Source organism: Thalia democratica, chromosome 3 (assembly GCF_965202585.1).
Source record: "Thalia democratica chromosome 3, ktThaDemo2.hap1.1, whole genome shotgun sequence".
Classification (NCBI taxonomy): Eukaryota; Metazoa; Chordata; class Thaliacea; order Salpida; family Salpidae; genus Thalia; species Thalia democratica.
The window spans coordinates 49,599,564-49,618,125 of NC_139167.1; the positions used below are offsets into that span (position 1 = coordinate 49,599,564).

At 24.7% G+C, this 18,562-nt stretch overlaps 1 protein-coding gene across 2 annotated transcripts in view; it reads left to right on the plus strand.

Annotated features, from left to right (window-relative positions):
• The first annotated feature begins 312 nt into the window (after nt 1-312).
• LOC145831237 (microtubule-associated serine/threonine-protein kinase 3-like) overlaps nt 313-18,562 on the plus strand; it is a 42,714-nt gene continuing 24,464 nt past the window's right edge. Inside the window, exons 1-14 of one of the 2 annotated variants that reach the window (XM_082938391.1) lie at nt 313-329; nt 3,847-4,015; nt 4,412-4,532; nt 4,631-4,738; nt 5,228-5,354; nt 7,443-7,558; nt 7,862-7,905; nt 9,796-9,899; nt 11,653-11,780; nt 12,279-12,461; nt 14,088-14,214; nt 14,702-14,844; nt 16,245-16,421; nt 16,841-16,942. In XM_082938391.1, coding sequence (XP_082794517.1) covers nt 3,951-4,015; nt 4,412-4,532; nt 4,631-4,738; nt 5,228-5,354; nt 7,443-7,558; nt 7,862-7,905; nt 9,796-9,899; nt 11,653-11,780; nt 12,279-12,461; nt 14,088-14,214; nt 14,702-14,844; nt 16,245-16,421; nt 16,841-16,942 — 1,545 coding nt within the window. In that variant the 5' untranslated portion in view covers nt 313-329; nt 3,847-3,950. The remainder of the gene's footprint in view (nt 330-3,846; nt 4,016-4,411; nt 4,533-4,630; nt 4,739-5,227; nt 5,355-7,442; nt 7,559-7,861; nt 7,906-9,795; nt 9,900-11,652; nt 11,781-12,278; nt 12,462-14,087; nt 14,215-14,701; nt 14,845-16,244; nt 16,422-16,840; nt 16,943-18,562) is intronic. The other variant, XM_082938392.1, reaches the window with a different exon arrangement.

Sequence of the window (18,562 nt, forward strand, 5' to 3'; positions counted from 1 at the left end):
ATCGTCAAAAATACATCCTACCACAAGTTTAGACTCTGAAGAAGCCATAAGTAAATTTTTAGATCTTAAAAATAAATAAAAAGTACTTAAACGTTTGCAAGAAAATTGCTCTAAAAAATTATGTATTATGCTTATATACTTATACTTTCATACTGCTAACTTCTTGTTAATCATAATAAATACTTCTTAGTTAATAAATTTAATAATTTAGATTACAATTAATAAAATGTTTACAATCTAATTTAACACAGTAATCATCTTAATGAGCTTTTGGCACTGCAAGGTGTGAATTCAAAGTGGAAGAACACTTACCTTGTATATATTACTAGGTCAATAAAGTAGTTTACATAAAAAAAACTAAAAATATCAAATTGTTTTTGCAAATTTTTTATACTAAAAATGAACTTGAAAAATTTGTAAATTTACTTTTATTTTGTTAGTAAAAAGTTTGTTTTAAATTATCTGTTAGCGCAATTAAAACATTTAGTTTTAGTTTAAGTTAAACTTGTAACATATTCAAAGATTTTTAACTGTTAGTTTAGCATTTTGTATGTTTTGCTTTGATACTTTTTAACACAATACATATGTTTTATAAGCATTAAAAAAAGAAAAGAAAAATGAAATGCTAAAGTGATGGTGTGTCTGACCTGTTCCATACAATAAACCATAATTGTAATTTTTTTAATTGACTTGACATCAAAATGTACCTTATGCAGATCTTGAATAATATTTACAATATAGTTTTGTTGTGATTTCATAGTTACTGAATGAGCTGACTCAAAAATCTATTTCATCCTACGTTGTTTGAGATAATTACATCAAACTTTCAGGAAATATTCCCTGCAATATTAAAATGAAAGATTGAAATTATATACCAGAAAAAACTAAAATTAAATTTTTTTTTCTGGTGTTTTGACATAAAACTTAAATATTTTTTTAGACAGAATTTTTTGAATATTGCAAGGAACATTTCCTTAAAGTTTGAGGTAATTATCTCAAAAAACATAGGAGGAGATAGGTTTATAGCAAAGTAGTCTTTTTTGCCTTTTTAGTTTCCACCTCCCATAAGGAATCTATTGTAGTCTCCAGCTTTGACTGGCTATATCTCAAAAATTATATTGAATTTTTTAAATCTTTAAAATAAATTTTAATTTAGTTATAAATCAAGTCAACAAATTAAGATCAAATTGTGAAAAAAATGATTTACCCCCTCCCCCCTATGCCCTCAATGATTTATTATTACAACTGCTTTGTCAATACTTATTTTATCATATTCGCAAAAGTACACCTATTCCAGCGTTTGATTTTAAAATAAACAATGCAATCTTACCTAAAACTGAGGTATTTAAAGACCTTGGAATTTTTATTTCAGATAATTTAAAATGGAACCATCATATTAACTTTATTTACCGTACTGCATCAATTTTATCTTTTCAAGTTCTAAAAAGCTTTATATCTACGGATTTGGTAATTCTTAAGAAACTGTACCTAGTTTACATCCGTCCTAAGATGGAATACAACACACCTTTATGGTCTCCATATTCTATAAAAGACATCAACCAACTAGAATCTATTCAAAGAAAATTTACGAGATTAATCTTTAATCGGTGCAACATTTCATATACGTCTTACATAGACAGACTAACAAAGCTTAATATAAAAACTTAGAGTACAGAAGACTTGAATTTGATCTAATTACTTTTTTTAAACTGATTAACAATGAAACTACTATTGATTCTCAAACTTTCTTTAAACCTTATGAAAATAAATACTCACTCAGAGGTAATAATAGAAAATATACATGCAAATATCATTTCAACTATGTTGGTTGGCACAAATCTTTTTTCTATCGTTCGGTAAAAATGTGGAACAAACTTCCAAATGAACTAGTATTGTGCAAAAATCTTAAACATTTTCGATTAAACTTAAAAAGATTTGATTTAAATAAAATATTTACCAGTAAAATTTATAAGTGATTAGTTTTGTTCATCTCTTTAGCCATTGATTTGGTGTGTGGTATGTAGTTTATTGGTAGTTTAATCTGTAAGCTACACCTTCCCCTTATAGATTTTAGGTACTTTTCAACTTTGATTTTTTTGGAAGGGCTGTTGTTAATGTGCTTTGAGCTTTAGATTTTGAAATTATTGGATATTCAGTTGATTCCTAAGCTAGATTTGTGAAGTGTTGCTGCCAAATTTTTGAAGTGATTTTTGACTGAATTTGCCGTCATAACGAGTGGCAAATAGTAGCTGAGATGAATGTTCTGCAAGATGAAGACAGCTTCTGAAGATTTGACAGAAATGCTTGTTACAGGGATTTGTTGCTTTGGAACGTATAATTGGAGATTGGTGACTTTGGAATTGTTGAATATTTTGTTGTGAAAGTTTTAATTTATTCAGTTTTTGCCTTGTATAAGTTTTATGTTTATGTTTATTTAATCACTGTAATTTGTTTTTTCTTTTTATGTTAGTGTCTTTCAGTTTAAGCGGCTTAGGTTTTAATGCCTAGGTCCTTCGTTGGACAATAAACTTAATAATAATAATAATAATAATAATAATATTTTTAGTTTGAAATAGTTTTTTTTTTACTTTTTGCTACAATTGATTCAAGTAGCTGTTTTGCATAAAAGACTTTTCAAGTGTGTCAGCAAACAGCTTTATAGATGAAAATTGGCTTGTTACTTATAAAAGGCTGCTGACCCCTGTTCTTATATCTAGAAATAAGTGAAAAAAAGTATAAGTTTACAATTATCAAGATTGTTAAAGCTTTATATTTATTCTGCTTCAAAAGCAAATTTCATTTGGCAATAAAGGTTTAGCAAAAATGTCATCTACACTTGAGGTGTGATAAAAAAAAGGATATTAAATATTTTTGGTTTAGGAGTTTAAAGCCTAATTTATGAACTATGATGAGTTAACTAGATCATATTTCTCTTACTAAACCACTTATTGTAGTCAGGTTTAAGCTTACTCATTGAGTTCCTCAAATTTGTTTTAATCTAGTTTTCTTATTGGAAAAATTAACTTTTATTTTTACCCAAAGTTACTATAGAATTTAAACTTCAATAAAGAATATGAATATAAAATTAAACTAATATGAATTATAAAGCCAAATATAAACTTTTAATTGTTTAAATTTATTTTCTTAAATTTGAATATGTTTATGAAGGATAACTATTCTTTCAGATTAGTCAAGCAAACCAAAGTGTTTGGATTTTTTATATTTCAGAACAATAACCTTAAATAATGTGTCGGTTGAAAGTATTTTATATACTTTTTTTTGGTATAGAAATATTTATGAAGTTTCTTGCTATGCTGTTCATTTTTTGAAAAGTTTTTGGTTCATACTACTTTTTTAAGTTTTTTCATAAACTCAGGCTGAATTTTTTTATAAAAGAGTGAAAACCATGCAACTAATTAATTAATTGTGACAGGTATAAAAAAAAACTTTAGCAGAAAAAATTTTAATAAAAATATATAAAGTTTTTGTTTTATAATGTTATGTTTGATTTTAAAGTGCGCAATACATTTCAGAAATAAAGCTGAGCAAATTATAATTTGATTAAAAACAAAAAATGTTTATAATTGTATCAAGTTTTATATTTCGCCATAAATTTATCTTCAGGAACAAGAAACTTCAGAAACAAAATTTGTTACTGAATGTAGTTTGATTTTAAGGTGTTTAACTTAAAACGTACTTAAAACATTATTTTGTTATTTGTTTATTTATATATATCTTTATATATTTTTAAATAATACATAATATAATCTGTTAGTTTATTGAGAAGTTAATGTAGCATTTATAATTGTTACAACTAGAAATACTATAACATTTTTTCAATTACAGATTAAGAATCCTACCTTAGTTATAGGTAAGTTAAGTTTAAAAAGTATAAGTATATTAAATACAATAAACATGTTCAATATTCTGAAATTTGCTCAAATTTAATAATGAGTTTTCCAAAAGAAGATAATACAAATAAACCAATTCTAAAAGAAAGTTCATATGTTGTTGAGTTAGTTTGTTTTACAATTGTGTTTCCTTTTCCTAAATAGTTAACATTACATATATGTGTTAGTATTTTTTTTAAAGTTTGATACTACAGCAAAAAATAAAATGTTGTTTTTTCATCTTTAAATTCTATATAACTTTTTTTATTTTCTGATGATTCTTAATTACAGTATAATGACTAATTTCAGACAAATTAGCTTAATACTTCAATTGTTTCAAACAATTCAAATTAAGAAATGAAGTAAAACTTAAATTGCATATTTTTTTTTATATTTGTTAGTAATGTTAGAAAAATACAATACTATAAGTTTCACTTATTTGATAAGTTGGAAGTTTTTATATTTCAAAATTTGATGAACAAAATGTAAAACAATATAACTATGCAAATTATACTTTTCAGAGCACACAAAGATGAGTTTTACAAATTTCTTTGCTCAGAAAATATTGGACATTTAAGAAGTAGTTTTCCAAATAATTTCACACTCAACAACTTTAAAAAATTAACTGCAAGCAGCATTGAGGTTTTAATTTCTACCTTTTATAATCTGTTTGTTTCTGTACTTTATAGAAGTAGTATTTTATTAGTATGTTTGAAATTCTAAATATTTCAAAACTTCAGAACGATTTCAAGTTATTCACTAAACAAGATGTGGAAGCTGTACTGTTGGTGATGTTGAAGCTTAAACCTGTAGATGCCTTAAAAAGTTCTACAAACCTCAAAAAGAAGGTTAAACTTTATGAAGTAACTTAAATATATGGGAGTTAGTTACTATTAAAAATATTTAATATATCAGTGTTTTTAATAGAACAAATAAAATGACACTAACTTTTTGAAAACTAATCATATGGTTGCAACTCACTTAGGCAAGTTTTAAGTAACTCAGGCTAGATTTAGGTCAGTCAGGTTGTTTATTTTTTTGTCTTTTTTAGATTGATAGTTATGTAAACAGTTTTATATTGAGTCATCTTGCTTAAAATGAGCTTGTATTTGAATGTTGACTTAAAGTTTTTTAGGGTCAACATCATGTTAGAAAACTAAAATTCACAAATTTATATAAAATGTTAAAATAATGTTTATACATTCAAGGATTGTAGTTGTAGTATATAATTAAAGACTGCTTGCAATAAATATTTTATTTTTGCCTAATCTTAAATTTTTATTTAAAGTGTTACACGTATATTAGTGGTATTTCTCACATGTATTTTTAAATTTCAGTCAGAAATGAACCTTCTAACACCTCCAGCACCTTCCATCCGCCACCACAGAGTCAGCAGGCAGTTTTCGGACCAGGTCTACAACATTGCACGTCGGGGTAGCGTAAATTGCTTGAAAAGCATTTGCAGTGCGTTCATTCATTTTTGAATATTTTTTGAATTGTAGCTTTGTTATACTTATAATTTTTTTTCTGAATATGTATATATGTATTGAATCCAAAATTTTACTTAAGTTTAACAATACTACAACATTCAAAAATAGATACACTAATCATGAGGCAAGCTTTAATAATAAATTAAAAAGACATAATACTGACTTATCAAATTACATTTGGGGATTAAAAGACGCAAACAAAGACTAGTTTAAAGCAGGAAATACTCTGCAGAACTAAAACTAAACCGAAAAACAACAAAACATGTCATTTATGTAGCCTAGTAAGGTATGAAACCGAAAAAAAAAACATCGCTAAAGAAAAGAAAAACAGCAACCCTGTCTTCACAACCAAAATATGTATTTTGAAAGAACAAAAAACACTAATCAATTACAAAAATGGCAACAAAAGAAAACTAAAAATAAGACCAAACAAGGCAAAACAAAACATAAGTTAACTTGTACAGAAATTGTTTTTAAGATAAGTTAACTAAAATTATTCAATTTCATTTGAAACGTCACAATGTGTTTTTTTTTGTGATTCTTTAAAGAAAAAATGCTGTTTGCTTTATTATTTTTCTGATGAAACGCGTAATGCGTAGAAACTATAGTAAACAACACGAACTTTAGCTGTTTTTTGTATTATTATAATGTATATATATATATATATATGTATAAATATATAATAACAAATTAAACAGTATTCTTTCTTTATTACACTAATACATGTTTATGTGTGTTAACGGCTTAACACACTTTGACAGAGCTATGAAAATCAAGAAACTACTTCTGAGTGTATATATATGTATATACATATTCATTAGCTTTTGTATGTGTTCAGTACTAAACCTTTAGAATAAATGGTAATATTAATTAATGATGAAGTCTTTCACCTATTTAAATTGCTGTAGTTACTTTAGTTTTGAGATTAAATTAATGATAAACTAATTGCTATAGATTAAACTAAATACTATAGGTAATTGAAAATAAGTATTATGTTTACTTATTAAATTGATTACATTGTACTAAACTAAAAGATAACAAGTTTAAAAACCTTAATTTTAAATATTATTTATATAAGTTATTTTTATGACACTTAGATATTCAAAATGTTTTGCAACTAATTTTACATGTATTTTTAATAACTTATAATAGAACAAATTGTATATTTTTTTGAAATTCAAGGTTAACTAGTTCTAAAACCGTTGCTATTAACTCACTATTTTATAAAGGAATATATATTTTTTTACACTTTTTGTATAATTTTAGTTCTTGTTTGTATCTAGTTCTTAACTATCTAAGTCACTAAATTATTGATAATAGAATGCATTGCTAAAACTTAAGATCATATTTTTATTATTCAAGTTTTCTATAAAACAAAAATAGTTGTATAAAGATTTGATGTATCTGTTATTTAAAGATTACATTAACTTTTCTTTTGTTTTCATGTAAGTAAAATAAAAAAATTCTGAGTAAAGCTAAATTGAAGTTAAATGTTTTTAGGTTGTATATAATTTTTTACTGAATACTTTATGATTCATTATTCATGAAACTTTTGAGCATTCTTTCATACTTATATATGCGTGAGTTTTTTTAACTAACTTTTTTTCTGATTTTCTATTAACATTTCAAGTTGTTATTTTGTTTAATGTTAATACATGATGTTTATGTGTTTTACAAATTACTGTATTTAAAAACTGATGTATTTTTAGATTTCAGTTTAAATTTTAAATGAACTAGAATAGCTTGTTTTTAGCTATAGTGTGGTATCACAACTAAGAATAAGAAAGTTTTCTTCTAGAACAGGTACTTAACACTTTTTATGAGGACTAATTAGTATATAACAATAATTAAAATAAGTTTTTTAATAATTAGCACAATATTAAATTTAAAAAACCTGAACAATTTCTTTACTTCAACTTGTGTTACATAAAACTCTTATCAAAAGTATTTTATGGTTTACCCTATTACAATTTTATTTAACTTAAATGTATATATTTTGAATTTTAATAAAGCTAATTTTCAATTCAAGACTAGAATATATTTGCATGAGTATTTTTTACAGAAAGAGATAGAGATATGAATTTTCAAGCTTCAGAATCATTTCATAGTGAATCTAATTTAGTTCGACTAAAAAATTCAAGCTTAAACAAATCAGACCCAAGTCTGAACACATCTTTTGTAAGTTTATATTCTAAGCAACGTTTATATATTTACGTAAATTCATCAAATTTATATTCTAGTAAAATTAAAATTTTCTAAAGATGCCATCTTTCTTTTGCTATATTTTTCTACTATAATTTTTTGAGCAATTAAAATATTAAGGTTTTGTTTTGAAATGATATTATTAACATATTTTACTAAGCTGTTTTCAAAAATTGACTTATAGTCAAACCAAATTAATTTTTAAATTATAGTAAGATGAAATATATACGTTATACATACATTGAAAAAATATATTGCTAATTTACACTAACTATACAGAAAGAATTATCAATTTCAAGAAGAAATAGTGCTACTCCTAACTTGTCAGTGATAATTTGTTTTACTATTATTAGTTGTTTACAAGTAGTCTGACTATACTAAGTAAAATTAAATTTGAATAATAACAATTTCAAAAAGAATTAACTATAAAGTATTAATTAATATTTACAGGGTTTAAGTGGCATAAACTAATTTTTTGCTAAAACAAAACCTCCTATACAAAAGTTAATACATACTCATTTTAAGCTTATATAAGTTTAAGATATTATTATCTAGATTAAAAAAATGTTTTAAATGGTACGTTGATACTAGATAAATAAGCAAGTAAAAAAAAAATCATAATTTTAGTAAAAATAGTATAAAGCTATGAAATTTATTTTCAAACTTAAAAAAAAATCGAATGCGAACAAATTAGTGGTTTTTCTTTAAAAATAGTTGTATTTAAAATATTTAAACGTCATACAGTATTTTATTATTATGTATCTACGGTAATTTTTTTTTGCCAATTGCTTCCAAATTAATCAAAGTTTTTTATGAATGGAAGTAATTGTCATGGTTGAGTGATTTTGTACCTAGTTTTGTCTGTTTAAGTTTAATAATTATCGTTAGCAGATCATTTTTGTTTTTTCTCTTACAGTATAAGGAAAATTAATCATGATTAAACTATTTTTTTAAATTTTAAGATTACTTGGTGTACTTAAATTATCTTATAAGTTGTTATGACACTATATTTTACAATTATACCAAATTAAAGTTGTTTTCAACTAAGTATGCTTAGCAAAAAATTAAATGAAGGCTACATTAAAGCTTATATCAAGTCTTTTCTAATTTAAATGTATTTATATTTTTATTGCAATGTATTTGTATTTATCTTTTACTATGAAGGTTTTATAGGAAATATTTGTTTTACAGATTTTTTTCTATAGCTTAAAACATTATTTATTAGTTGCTTTTTTATTTTATTAAGTAAAAAAAGTACTTTAAAAAGTAAAAAAAGGTGTTTAAAGTCAGACTGGTTTTAGGACTTATTTTTAATAAAAACTAGGTTCTAATCAGTTTTCTTCGTGACTTTTCTCAAGGTTTAAAATTTAGTGTTTTTTTTTTTCTTATTTTAGATGACGAGTTAAGAATTTTAAAAAATGTTACATTTAAGACCAATGAAATAATAACAACATGATATTTATAAAAAATAATTTTTAAATTAGTTATGAATTTTTAAAACTTAAAACTTGCAATATAGAACTTGATTTAAAATTTTAATAAATATGGTTTTTCATCTTTTAATTTGCAAATTTGAGCCTACTGAAATATTAGCATTTGAAATAATAAATTTCAAGATATGTTTTAAGTTTTTCAAACCAAAGAAGCATTTGATAGCTATGATAAAACTCAACTTTTCCATGCTATAGCATTAAATGTAAACTTTTTGTATACTAAAAAGAATAAGCATATTGTTTTAAATTATAATCAAATTAGCAAGTAAGTTTATTAAAGTTTCACATCTAGAAATATACTTGGTATTTTAATTTTAAATAGGTCTATACTTTGAAATAGAGTGTTAATTTCCTGTAAATTTAATCAGTTTCAATATGTTACATTAGAATATTAGATGTAAGCTACATTTCTTAATAAAATTTTTTATGTTAGATAGCTATAACTAGCTTGAAAATAAAAATGTAAGTTTGAAAAAAAAAACTATCCTAAAATTAGTTAAAAGAAAACTGATACATAGTTACATCGTTTTTGTAGTTTATTTATTTTGAGTAGATTGTTGATAAGTATCAACATTAATACAAAAACTGTTTTTTTTTTGTGGGGGGTTTTGCTTGTCTGTATTTTAATATTTATCGCCATTTTAAATTGTATTTGATGATTGATAATAAAGTGCAATTTTTTGTTTACATATGTATAAGTTTTATTAATGTTGTTTTTAGGTTGAAGCAAGGAAATATTATTGGCAAAAGCAATACTCATTTGAATTCTCCAAATGCAAATTACCCGACCTACTTAAATAGACCACTGAGTCCGGCACCTAATAGTTAGCTTTTTTTTTTATATGATATGTTTTACAAAATACTTTTCTTTTTGTTGTTATATAATCTTTATTAGTTTCATTACAATGAGTTTAATGTTTAAGTTTTTAAGCAGCTATTTAAATAAGTGCATAGCTTTGTGTTACAAGTTAGCTAATATAAAAGTTGTGCACTTTTTTATATAGACAATGAGCACTCATCTTAAAGTTGCATGTTGTAGCTCAAGTTATTATAATCTTCATTTTTTTTCTTAATTGCCAAGCTTTCCTTGACTTTATTATGCCACAGTTTAAAAAAAAAATTTTTAATTTAATTTATCTATTTAATAAAAAAAGTTATCGAAATCTGTATTTTAAGTATATTGTTTCATGAAAAATATTCAAGTATTAACGAAAGAATTATGTTATTTGAGTGTTCAAGATATTTAACCTGAACGAGTTTAAGTGTTAAGTAATACAACAATATCCTATAGATGAATACACGCTTTGTTTAATGGTAGTGATTGTTGTATTTATCAGATTTGTAACGCAATTTAAAATTGTTTACTATCTGTTTTCTCAATTTTTTTAAAGTTATTTATATTTTGATAGTTTTAAAATGCGTGTATGTCAAGCCATCTTTATTATTAATGTTTAAGTAAAAACATAAAGTATCCTGTTGATTTGAAGTATTGCATGAATAAGTGTATGTGGCGTAAATTTGTTTCTCATTTAGTGTATACAGGTTAATAACTACTATTTTAATTGTAATTTTTATAAAAGTTCTACGAAAAAGTTTTTTAAAACATAGAATTTAAAAAATGTATTAAAAAAATTTATTATAGTATTTCTTATTCTTAGTATCTTAAAATGAAATTTATTAGTTCTGTAACTAACTCAAATTTGCTAAAAATATTGAAAGTTTCGTCTAATAAATTAATTTTATGAACTAGTATACTGTTTTGTTTTTTCAAAGAGTTAGTCATTTACATAGGTTACCAAGTAAAAGTGACTTTTAAAAATTTAATTTTTTAAAAAATATGCTAAAAAAGGTTTCAAATTTTAATTTAAAAAGAAGTCTGAAGCTAACTTACTAATTTAATAAAGTTGAAAAGTTTGTAATGCTAAAAACAGCAAAAATATTTTACTTTTTAAACGTCTTCTATAGCAAAACACAAGGTTTTTTTAATTGCAGTGAGTAAGAAAGTATCACTACCATCAATATATATATTATTAGTTAGAATATTCAAAAATAAATAAAATCTTAACTGAAATGTGTAACTAATTTACGTTTACTATAACTTTAAAAAAAAACTTAAGCTAGCTTTTTTTATTTTAAAAAAATCCTAAATTTAAGTCATATAAGCTGTTTACTTTGTAATGAACTTTTTCTAGTTAGTTAACATTTATAGTAGTTCAATACATTCAATTTAAGTTATCTTTGAAACATGTACCAAGTTTTAACTCGTTCTGCATTCTTTCAACAGTTTGACTGCTCATAAAAAGCCATAAAACATTCGCCTCTAAACCATAACTGCTTCTTTTTTCAATTATATGTAACTAAAACGCACATTCTTTTTTATTAAAAAAATAGGTTTGTCCATTGTGATAATACACAACTATAAGTTATTAATATTTTATTGAACATAAACAAAAATACAAGTATTTTTCGACGAGTCTCATCAGTATTTAATTCGTGGTTAAAATTGCTTCAATAACATTAAGTAATAGAAACTGAGAATTTGGGTCTGCAACAACTCATTTTATTACTTATTCGTAGGCTGTGTGACGTCACAATGTGCGGATGCCTCTCCGACGTCGACTTTATCCCCGCAACCGTCAAATCGCCAGTTCGTGTTCAACACCAGCAACAGCTCCGGCTGCAACTCGCCAGTAATTCAGCATCAAGTCAGTTTGCAGCATGAAACAGGGTTTCTTTTGAAAGCGAGAATATTTAATTTTGTTTTCGCTGTGATGCATTACCCTGCAGCGCATATAGTTTGCATTTTATTTAAAAGAAAAACGTAAAAACAATGTTTTAAAACCATAGTTTGAAAAAATAGTTTTAGAATAAGATCTATACTTTGTAAAAAAATAATTAACAAGAAAACATTTACATTTCAATTAATTTTTTAAACTTAAATATTTGAAATTACACATGTTTAAATGAGTAATTTAGCTCTAATAAAAAAAGTATTTTTTAATACAGTATTTGATAAGATTTAAAATAAAATTTAACATTCAACAACCTAAATTTGTTTGATTTTTTAAAGCTTAACGTTTTGATTAATAATTTAACCCAATCGAGAAGAATATTTAAATCAACAGAAGTCTGAGTTTGTTTTATTCCTTTAAAAATTTAGTACTTTGATGATGCTAAACTCAAGTGAATCTTTTTAAAATCAGCAATACAACACGCCGCCTTCCTCGCTCCACCACAACAACATCGTGGGACCGACGTCTCTCAGCAGGACGGTCCTTCAGACGCTGGACAACAGCAGGAGGTGGTCTGTGGCCAGCATACCTTCGAGCGGGTACGGAACCAACACGCCCTCCAGTGTCCTGTCATCGAGCAGCTGCTCCTCACAAGTACGTTTTGAATTTCGTTGTGCAAATTTTTTAGTCGAGTGAGTTTACATGTGAATATTATGGTGAAGCGTGAGTGTTTTTGGAACATGTAAGTTGTAGTTAAAATTTTCAGGAAAGATGTTATGTTGTTTTATTACGATGTAGTTTTAACTTTTTTTTTAATTAAAATAGAATGTTTATAGTTATGAATTTAGGTGATTTACGTCAGTACAGAAAGTAAATAGCAAACAAATAATCTTATAGTATAACATGATTATTTTTTTCAAGATTTGATTAAAAATAGTTGAGTTTAAAATGTAAGTATACCTTCAATGAAATGATAAAGAAATAGATTTTACAAGGTCAATTGATTTGTTAGTTATGTAAAAAAAGTACTTAAGTACCAAATTGTCATTATGCATTTTACTATGAAAACGCATTCCATCAAATTATAAATAGTATTTATGAAATATGTGTATTTATAAAACTAATACTTCTTTTTATCGCTCTACGTTTTAAACTTAAAAACTCTTATACGACTATGTTTTGAGTTTTTGACTTGTTAATTTGCTATGTTACTAATTTTATCACATAACTCTATGATACTTTAATATAAGCAAGTAGTTATAAACCTAATTTTTAAAGATCAATGATAAATTATGAGCCTTAAAGTCATATTAGCAGACATTTATTATAGTATTTGTTTATTATCGTTACTATACTTAAGGTATATTACAACTTTTATTTCAACATCAAAAGTTACAATTTGCTTTTCTCATTGACATGCTTCACACGTAGACTTAACAAATTAAAATAGTTTCGTAAGACACTCTCTTTGTTAAAAGCGCTCATTGTGAACTTGAACTTGCAAATTGTAAAATGTTACGTAAAGGCGACAAAACAAACAAACTCGCATTAAAGTTTGTTTTGCGCGCAGTAAAACCTACAAACTGCCCGAAAGTCGCGCAGAGCAAAAGCAGCTTGCTTTTAATGGATTTTAAGCTTTTAGCATATCGCACATGAAAGATGAAAATGTTTTTGTTTGCATGTACGTACGCGCCTGATTAAATAACCCAATTTTAACAGCCATTTCCTTAAAAGTTGTGTATTTTGTGTGTGTGTGTTACGAAACAGCAATAAATTTCAAAAAAATCACTAAATATTTTTGATGTAAATACATACTAATAACTTTTGGAAATAATATTTATTATTTGAAATTTCTAAATTAAGTGTATAATATAACAATTTTTTTGTATTCAGTATTAGCCTTTTAATTAAGTTAGGTTACTTCTAAGTAGTAGAAATACTTAAATAGTTTTAAAACAATTTTAAAGTAAGTAACGCCGTAATAAAAAACAAGTATGAAAGTTTATGAAGTTTTTGATTATATAATTGCAATGCCTCATTTGTTCTGTATTTCACTGTGTTATATTTAATTGGTGGATTAATTAACAATAGTAAAATCTACTTTTATTGATTTGCATTGAATTAGTGGTGGTAAAACTAAAACACCAGATTATGACCTTTTTTATAAACCGTTTTTACAGTTATTTCAGCTACATTTGTTTGTCTTAAAATACAAGTTTAACTTCATGGGTAAAATTTATTTAAAAAAAATATAAACATTACAACAATAAGTTCATTTAGGATCATTTGCATCATTTGAACAGTGGACCTCACCACCAGCAGTACAGCTCTCTGCATACGCCGAACAACACAGTGTATGCTGACAAATACTGTTCAAACGAATCGATAAACGATGAGACGCTTCAAGGTTTGTTGTTGTTTACAAAGTATACTTTTGTAGTAGTGAAACGTTCTTTTTGGCCGTGGTCTTGAGTAAGGTTTATTTTTTAAGTTAAGTTTAATTATAGTTTTTAAATTGATATGAAACTTACAAATAATTTTAGTATTTCATAAATTAGAAAATATATTTTTTTTCTAATGGTCTTAAAAGTTTTCGAGTATTAAATTACGTAAAATAATTTAATTCACTCTTTTTATTGTAGATTTAAAGTATAGTTGCTTAGTTTAATAGTAGGCTAATATCAGTTATTAAATGTAGATTTACTAGACTATGTTTTAGTAAAGTAATTTAAATTTTATTGAAACTTTTATAGTTAAGTTAAAAAAAAATTGACAACTTAAAGTCACAAAATAAGTATTTTTGTTACTAATAAAAACTAAATATTATTAAAACTGTAAATAATTTATCTTTTTTAGTATGGAAGTTTAAAAGTATTAAAATATTAATAAAACAGTGACAAAGCATCACCGTAGAAACCGTACAAGAAGTCTAGAGAATTTAGAAGTTTGTAACTATGACAATGAAGTGAAAATCCTTAACAACGTATATCAAGAATTGTTTCCCAACGCTGTGCTACAGATGCAAGAAAGTTTGAAGGTAAATAATACAAAGTTGAAATTGTTTTTTTCTATATCTTCGATAAAACAAACTCATATGACAAGTATTAAGAAAGTTTTTTATTTCTAAGACAAAGAATTAATAAAACTTTTTCATGAAAACATATTATATGTAGTCTAATTTTCTATTAGATAAAAAAAAAATTATAAAAAGTTCAGTATTTTAAACTTTTTTAATTAAAATATTTAAAATGAAAAAGTTTTTTAAAACTTGATAACTATTTGCTTCTTACAACTTGTATATATTCCTGCTGTACTATTCATAAAAATTCAAGTTAAACTTTCCAATATATAAAACGTACTATTTATGAATTATATTAAGTGAGTTATGTCACTTAGTATCAAGTATGTAATGCAGTACATACTAAGATAGCTGTATTTAAGAAAATTTCTTTTAACATTGTTAAACATATTAAAAATGGGAATTATATTGAGTATCCACTTGAATTTACTTCACTTAAACGGCTTAACATAGTTGTTTTGCTTTTTGTAGTTTTAAAAGTGCTTCAAAATACTTTAACAGATTGTCAATTTTCTCAAGTTTAGCAAGAGTTTTGTTACGCAATACAGCAGCTTTTAGTATTAATATATTAGAAATAGCTGTTAATATATTATATAATAACGATAAATATAATTAATTATGATTAATCATAATCTTTCTACTTTACTACTGTGTGATTCCTTAATCATTTAAAACATTTATGATCGACATATCGACGTATTTTCAATTTAATGTGAATTTGTTATCATTAATCTATGCAGGGTTGCCACTTTACCTGGAATCCTGGAAAAATCTAGAATTTGACTATTTAGGCAAAAAAAAAAATCTGGAATTTAAGAAATTAAAAAAAAAACCTGGAAAAACCTAGAAGTTTGAACAAAAAACCTAGAATTTTTAAGAATTTTAACATGTTCAGTAGTAAAATTTCGGTTTGACTCAAAAAACTTATCATATAGATAAAAAATTTTGTCATCACCAAAAATGTTTTTATTAAGAAATACATTTTAAGTAGCTTTACAGTATCTTATCAATCTTTTTATACTATTGAACACAGTTTCTTACCTTAAATTTAACTTTACACTAAAAATAGACCCAAAAATGTGTACTTTTAAAAACCTGGAAAAAATTTTGAAAAAACGAGTGGCAACCCTGTCTATGGTTTTAGCATTTATTTTTACTTTTAATATTTTTACATCGTTGGTATTTAATAGAAATATAGTTAATATAGATATCAAAAAGTTTTAAAACTTAGTTTATCTAGAAAATAAACCTTTTTTATGCTATGAGTTAATAGTTCAAGGAGAAGTTTTTTGTATAAGTTATTAAAAAATTAATAAATAGTGTACGGTTATGAAAAAGAATCTTTTTTTTTGTTACAGAGCTTCATACAATCGAGGGAGGAGTCGACGGAAATGTGTCGGGATGCTGCGTGGAGCTTCGTGCAAATGCAGCTGCTCACCATGGCCAAGAACTGCCTGATACGCAGCAGGGAAAAGCGAATCACCTCGCAATACTTCCTCGAGCTGTCAGAAAGCATCAGCGCTCTCGTCAAAAAAGTTTGCATTAAAAATAATTTAACATAAGAGTTGCTTAAAATAGCTGGAATTTGACAATTTATGCTGAAAAAAAATCTAGAAAAACCTTCAATTTGAGAAATTTTAAAAACAAATTAGAATTTCAAACTATTTTTTCATGTAAAACTTAAAGTCTATCTTATACAATTTTTTTTTGTTTTTTTAAATTTTATTTATTTTAGACACGTTTAATGTAGTATTACATTGTCTTTTCAATATTTTATACTTTTTAAGTTAGTTTGAGTTTAGTTATATACTTAAAATGGACAAAAGGGACTTGTACTTTTAAAAAACTGAAAAAAAGATTTAAAAAACGTTTGGAAAGCCAAATTTATACTGAACATGCTAAAACTTGTTTCAAATTTTAGTATCTTAAAAGGCAACATTTTTATTAATCTCAGGCAAAAGAAAAGTCCGTTGGATCGAATTATCAGCCAACTGAAAAGTTAATCAAGAGGTTCATGATGATTATAGCAAGATCTGCAAGACTTCTTGAATGCTTGGTCAGTTTACTTAGTTTGCTAATGTTTTTTAAGACGTTATATTCGTCTGTTTGGATTAAACTTTTTTTTTACTGTTATTTAAATGAATAAATTAAAGTTCTTTCTGGTTTAGTTTGTTAAGTTAGTCTCGCGAAAATAATGGTTTTTGAATTTATTGCCACTACAAAAACATTTTACAAGATGACTTAAGTTTGAAAATATTAAAATTGTAAAAAGTCAAATTTAGCTTTAGTTGTTGGCTTGAAAATTTTTTATAAGTTAAAGTAAGTTTTAAATATTTTCTTACGTTTTAATCAACTATTTTATAATCCTATAGTCCTTATTTTTTTTTTTACCTGAATTTGATATAAAAGTATTCAGCAATATAATTTCTATATGCATTTATTTTTCACTAGAAGTAGTGTTATATTGTTGGCCATTACTTCAACTTTTTTAAATATGGTAGAAAAAATTTGTGTTTAATAGTAAAATACATGTATAAATATAGTACAATAAAGAAAAATAAGTTTAATTTGAGATCTTATATAAATACTAAACTTAAAAAATAATTTGGATATATAAAACTTTTATAATCATCAAATTTAAGTTTGAAAGTTAACTTAAATTAAAATTAACCTAATAATTGTGTATATATTTAAAATTTTAAAAATTAAAATTAGTAGCAACTCAAATTTATCAAAAATGGTTTTCTTTTAAGGAAATTTTGCCCATTAGGTTTAAAAACTTAACTTCAGTATAGTTTTTGTTTTTTATTTACAGTTTTTAAATATACCTTTTTCGAACTTATGTTAGTGAATGAAATTAAAATTCATTAGTTTATTAGTACCTTGGTTCATAAGCTAAATAAACCACAAGCTTAACTTAATAATTGTAAATGAAAAGTCAAAGTTAATTTGTTAAGCTTACCAAGTAAGTGTTATGCCCGTAAATATTTAATTACGTATTGACTTAGAGGCTGATAATAATACATCAGTTGAGTTGTTCAATTTATTAATATTTAAAATTTGTTTGAGATGAACATACGACAGGTGTAGTATAATCCAATAATTTATCAAAGTCATTTAATATTTTATGAATTATTATGTAAATTTTATTAAAAACAGTGCAATTAATAATTATAGCTTGCTGTTAATTACGTTAAGATAAGCCTTGAGATTTTTTTTTCTAGCGTTGTTAAGTAAACAACAAAATATTCATCACTGTATCACAAAATAAGACTAATTATTTTTATTGTACGTTTACTATATTTAAAATAATGTCTGTTCTTATATTAAAATATTTTAAATAACTTCAGGCCACATTTTTATGAATTACACCATAGTTATAGCCGTTTGGACATATAATAGTCTTCCCGAAATTTAATAATCTCGTAAACAAGTAAAAGAAGTAAGCACCATAAAAGTTAAAAACTTTATCGTTTAGATAAATAGTAATAAATATGTGTAATGTTTTATGTGTACTCGAAAAAAAAAATTACAGTTTTTTTATTCAAAATAAAATTTATTTAAGGTGCTTAAAATATAAAAATGTTTTTATTTAAGTTAATGTGTATAGGTTTACTCCAATAAGTTTCCAGTCCTAATATTTTATGAAATTAATGTTTTTCAATTTATAAGCTTA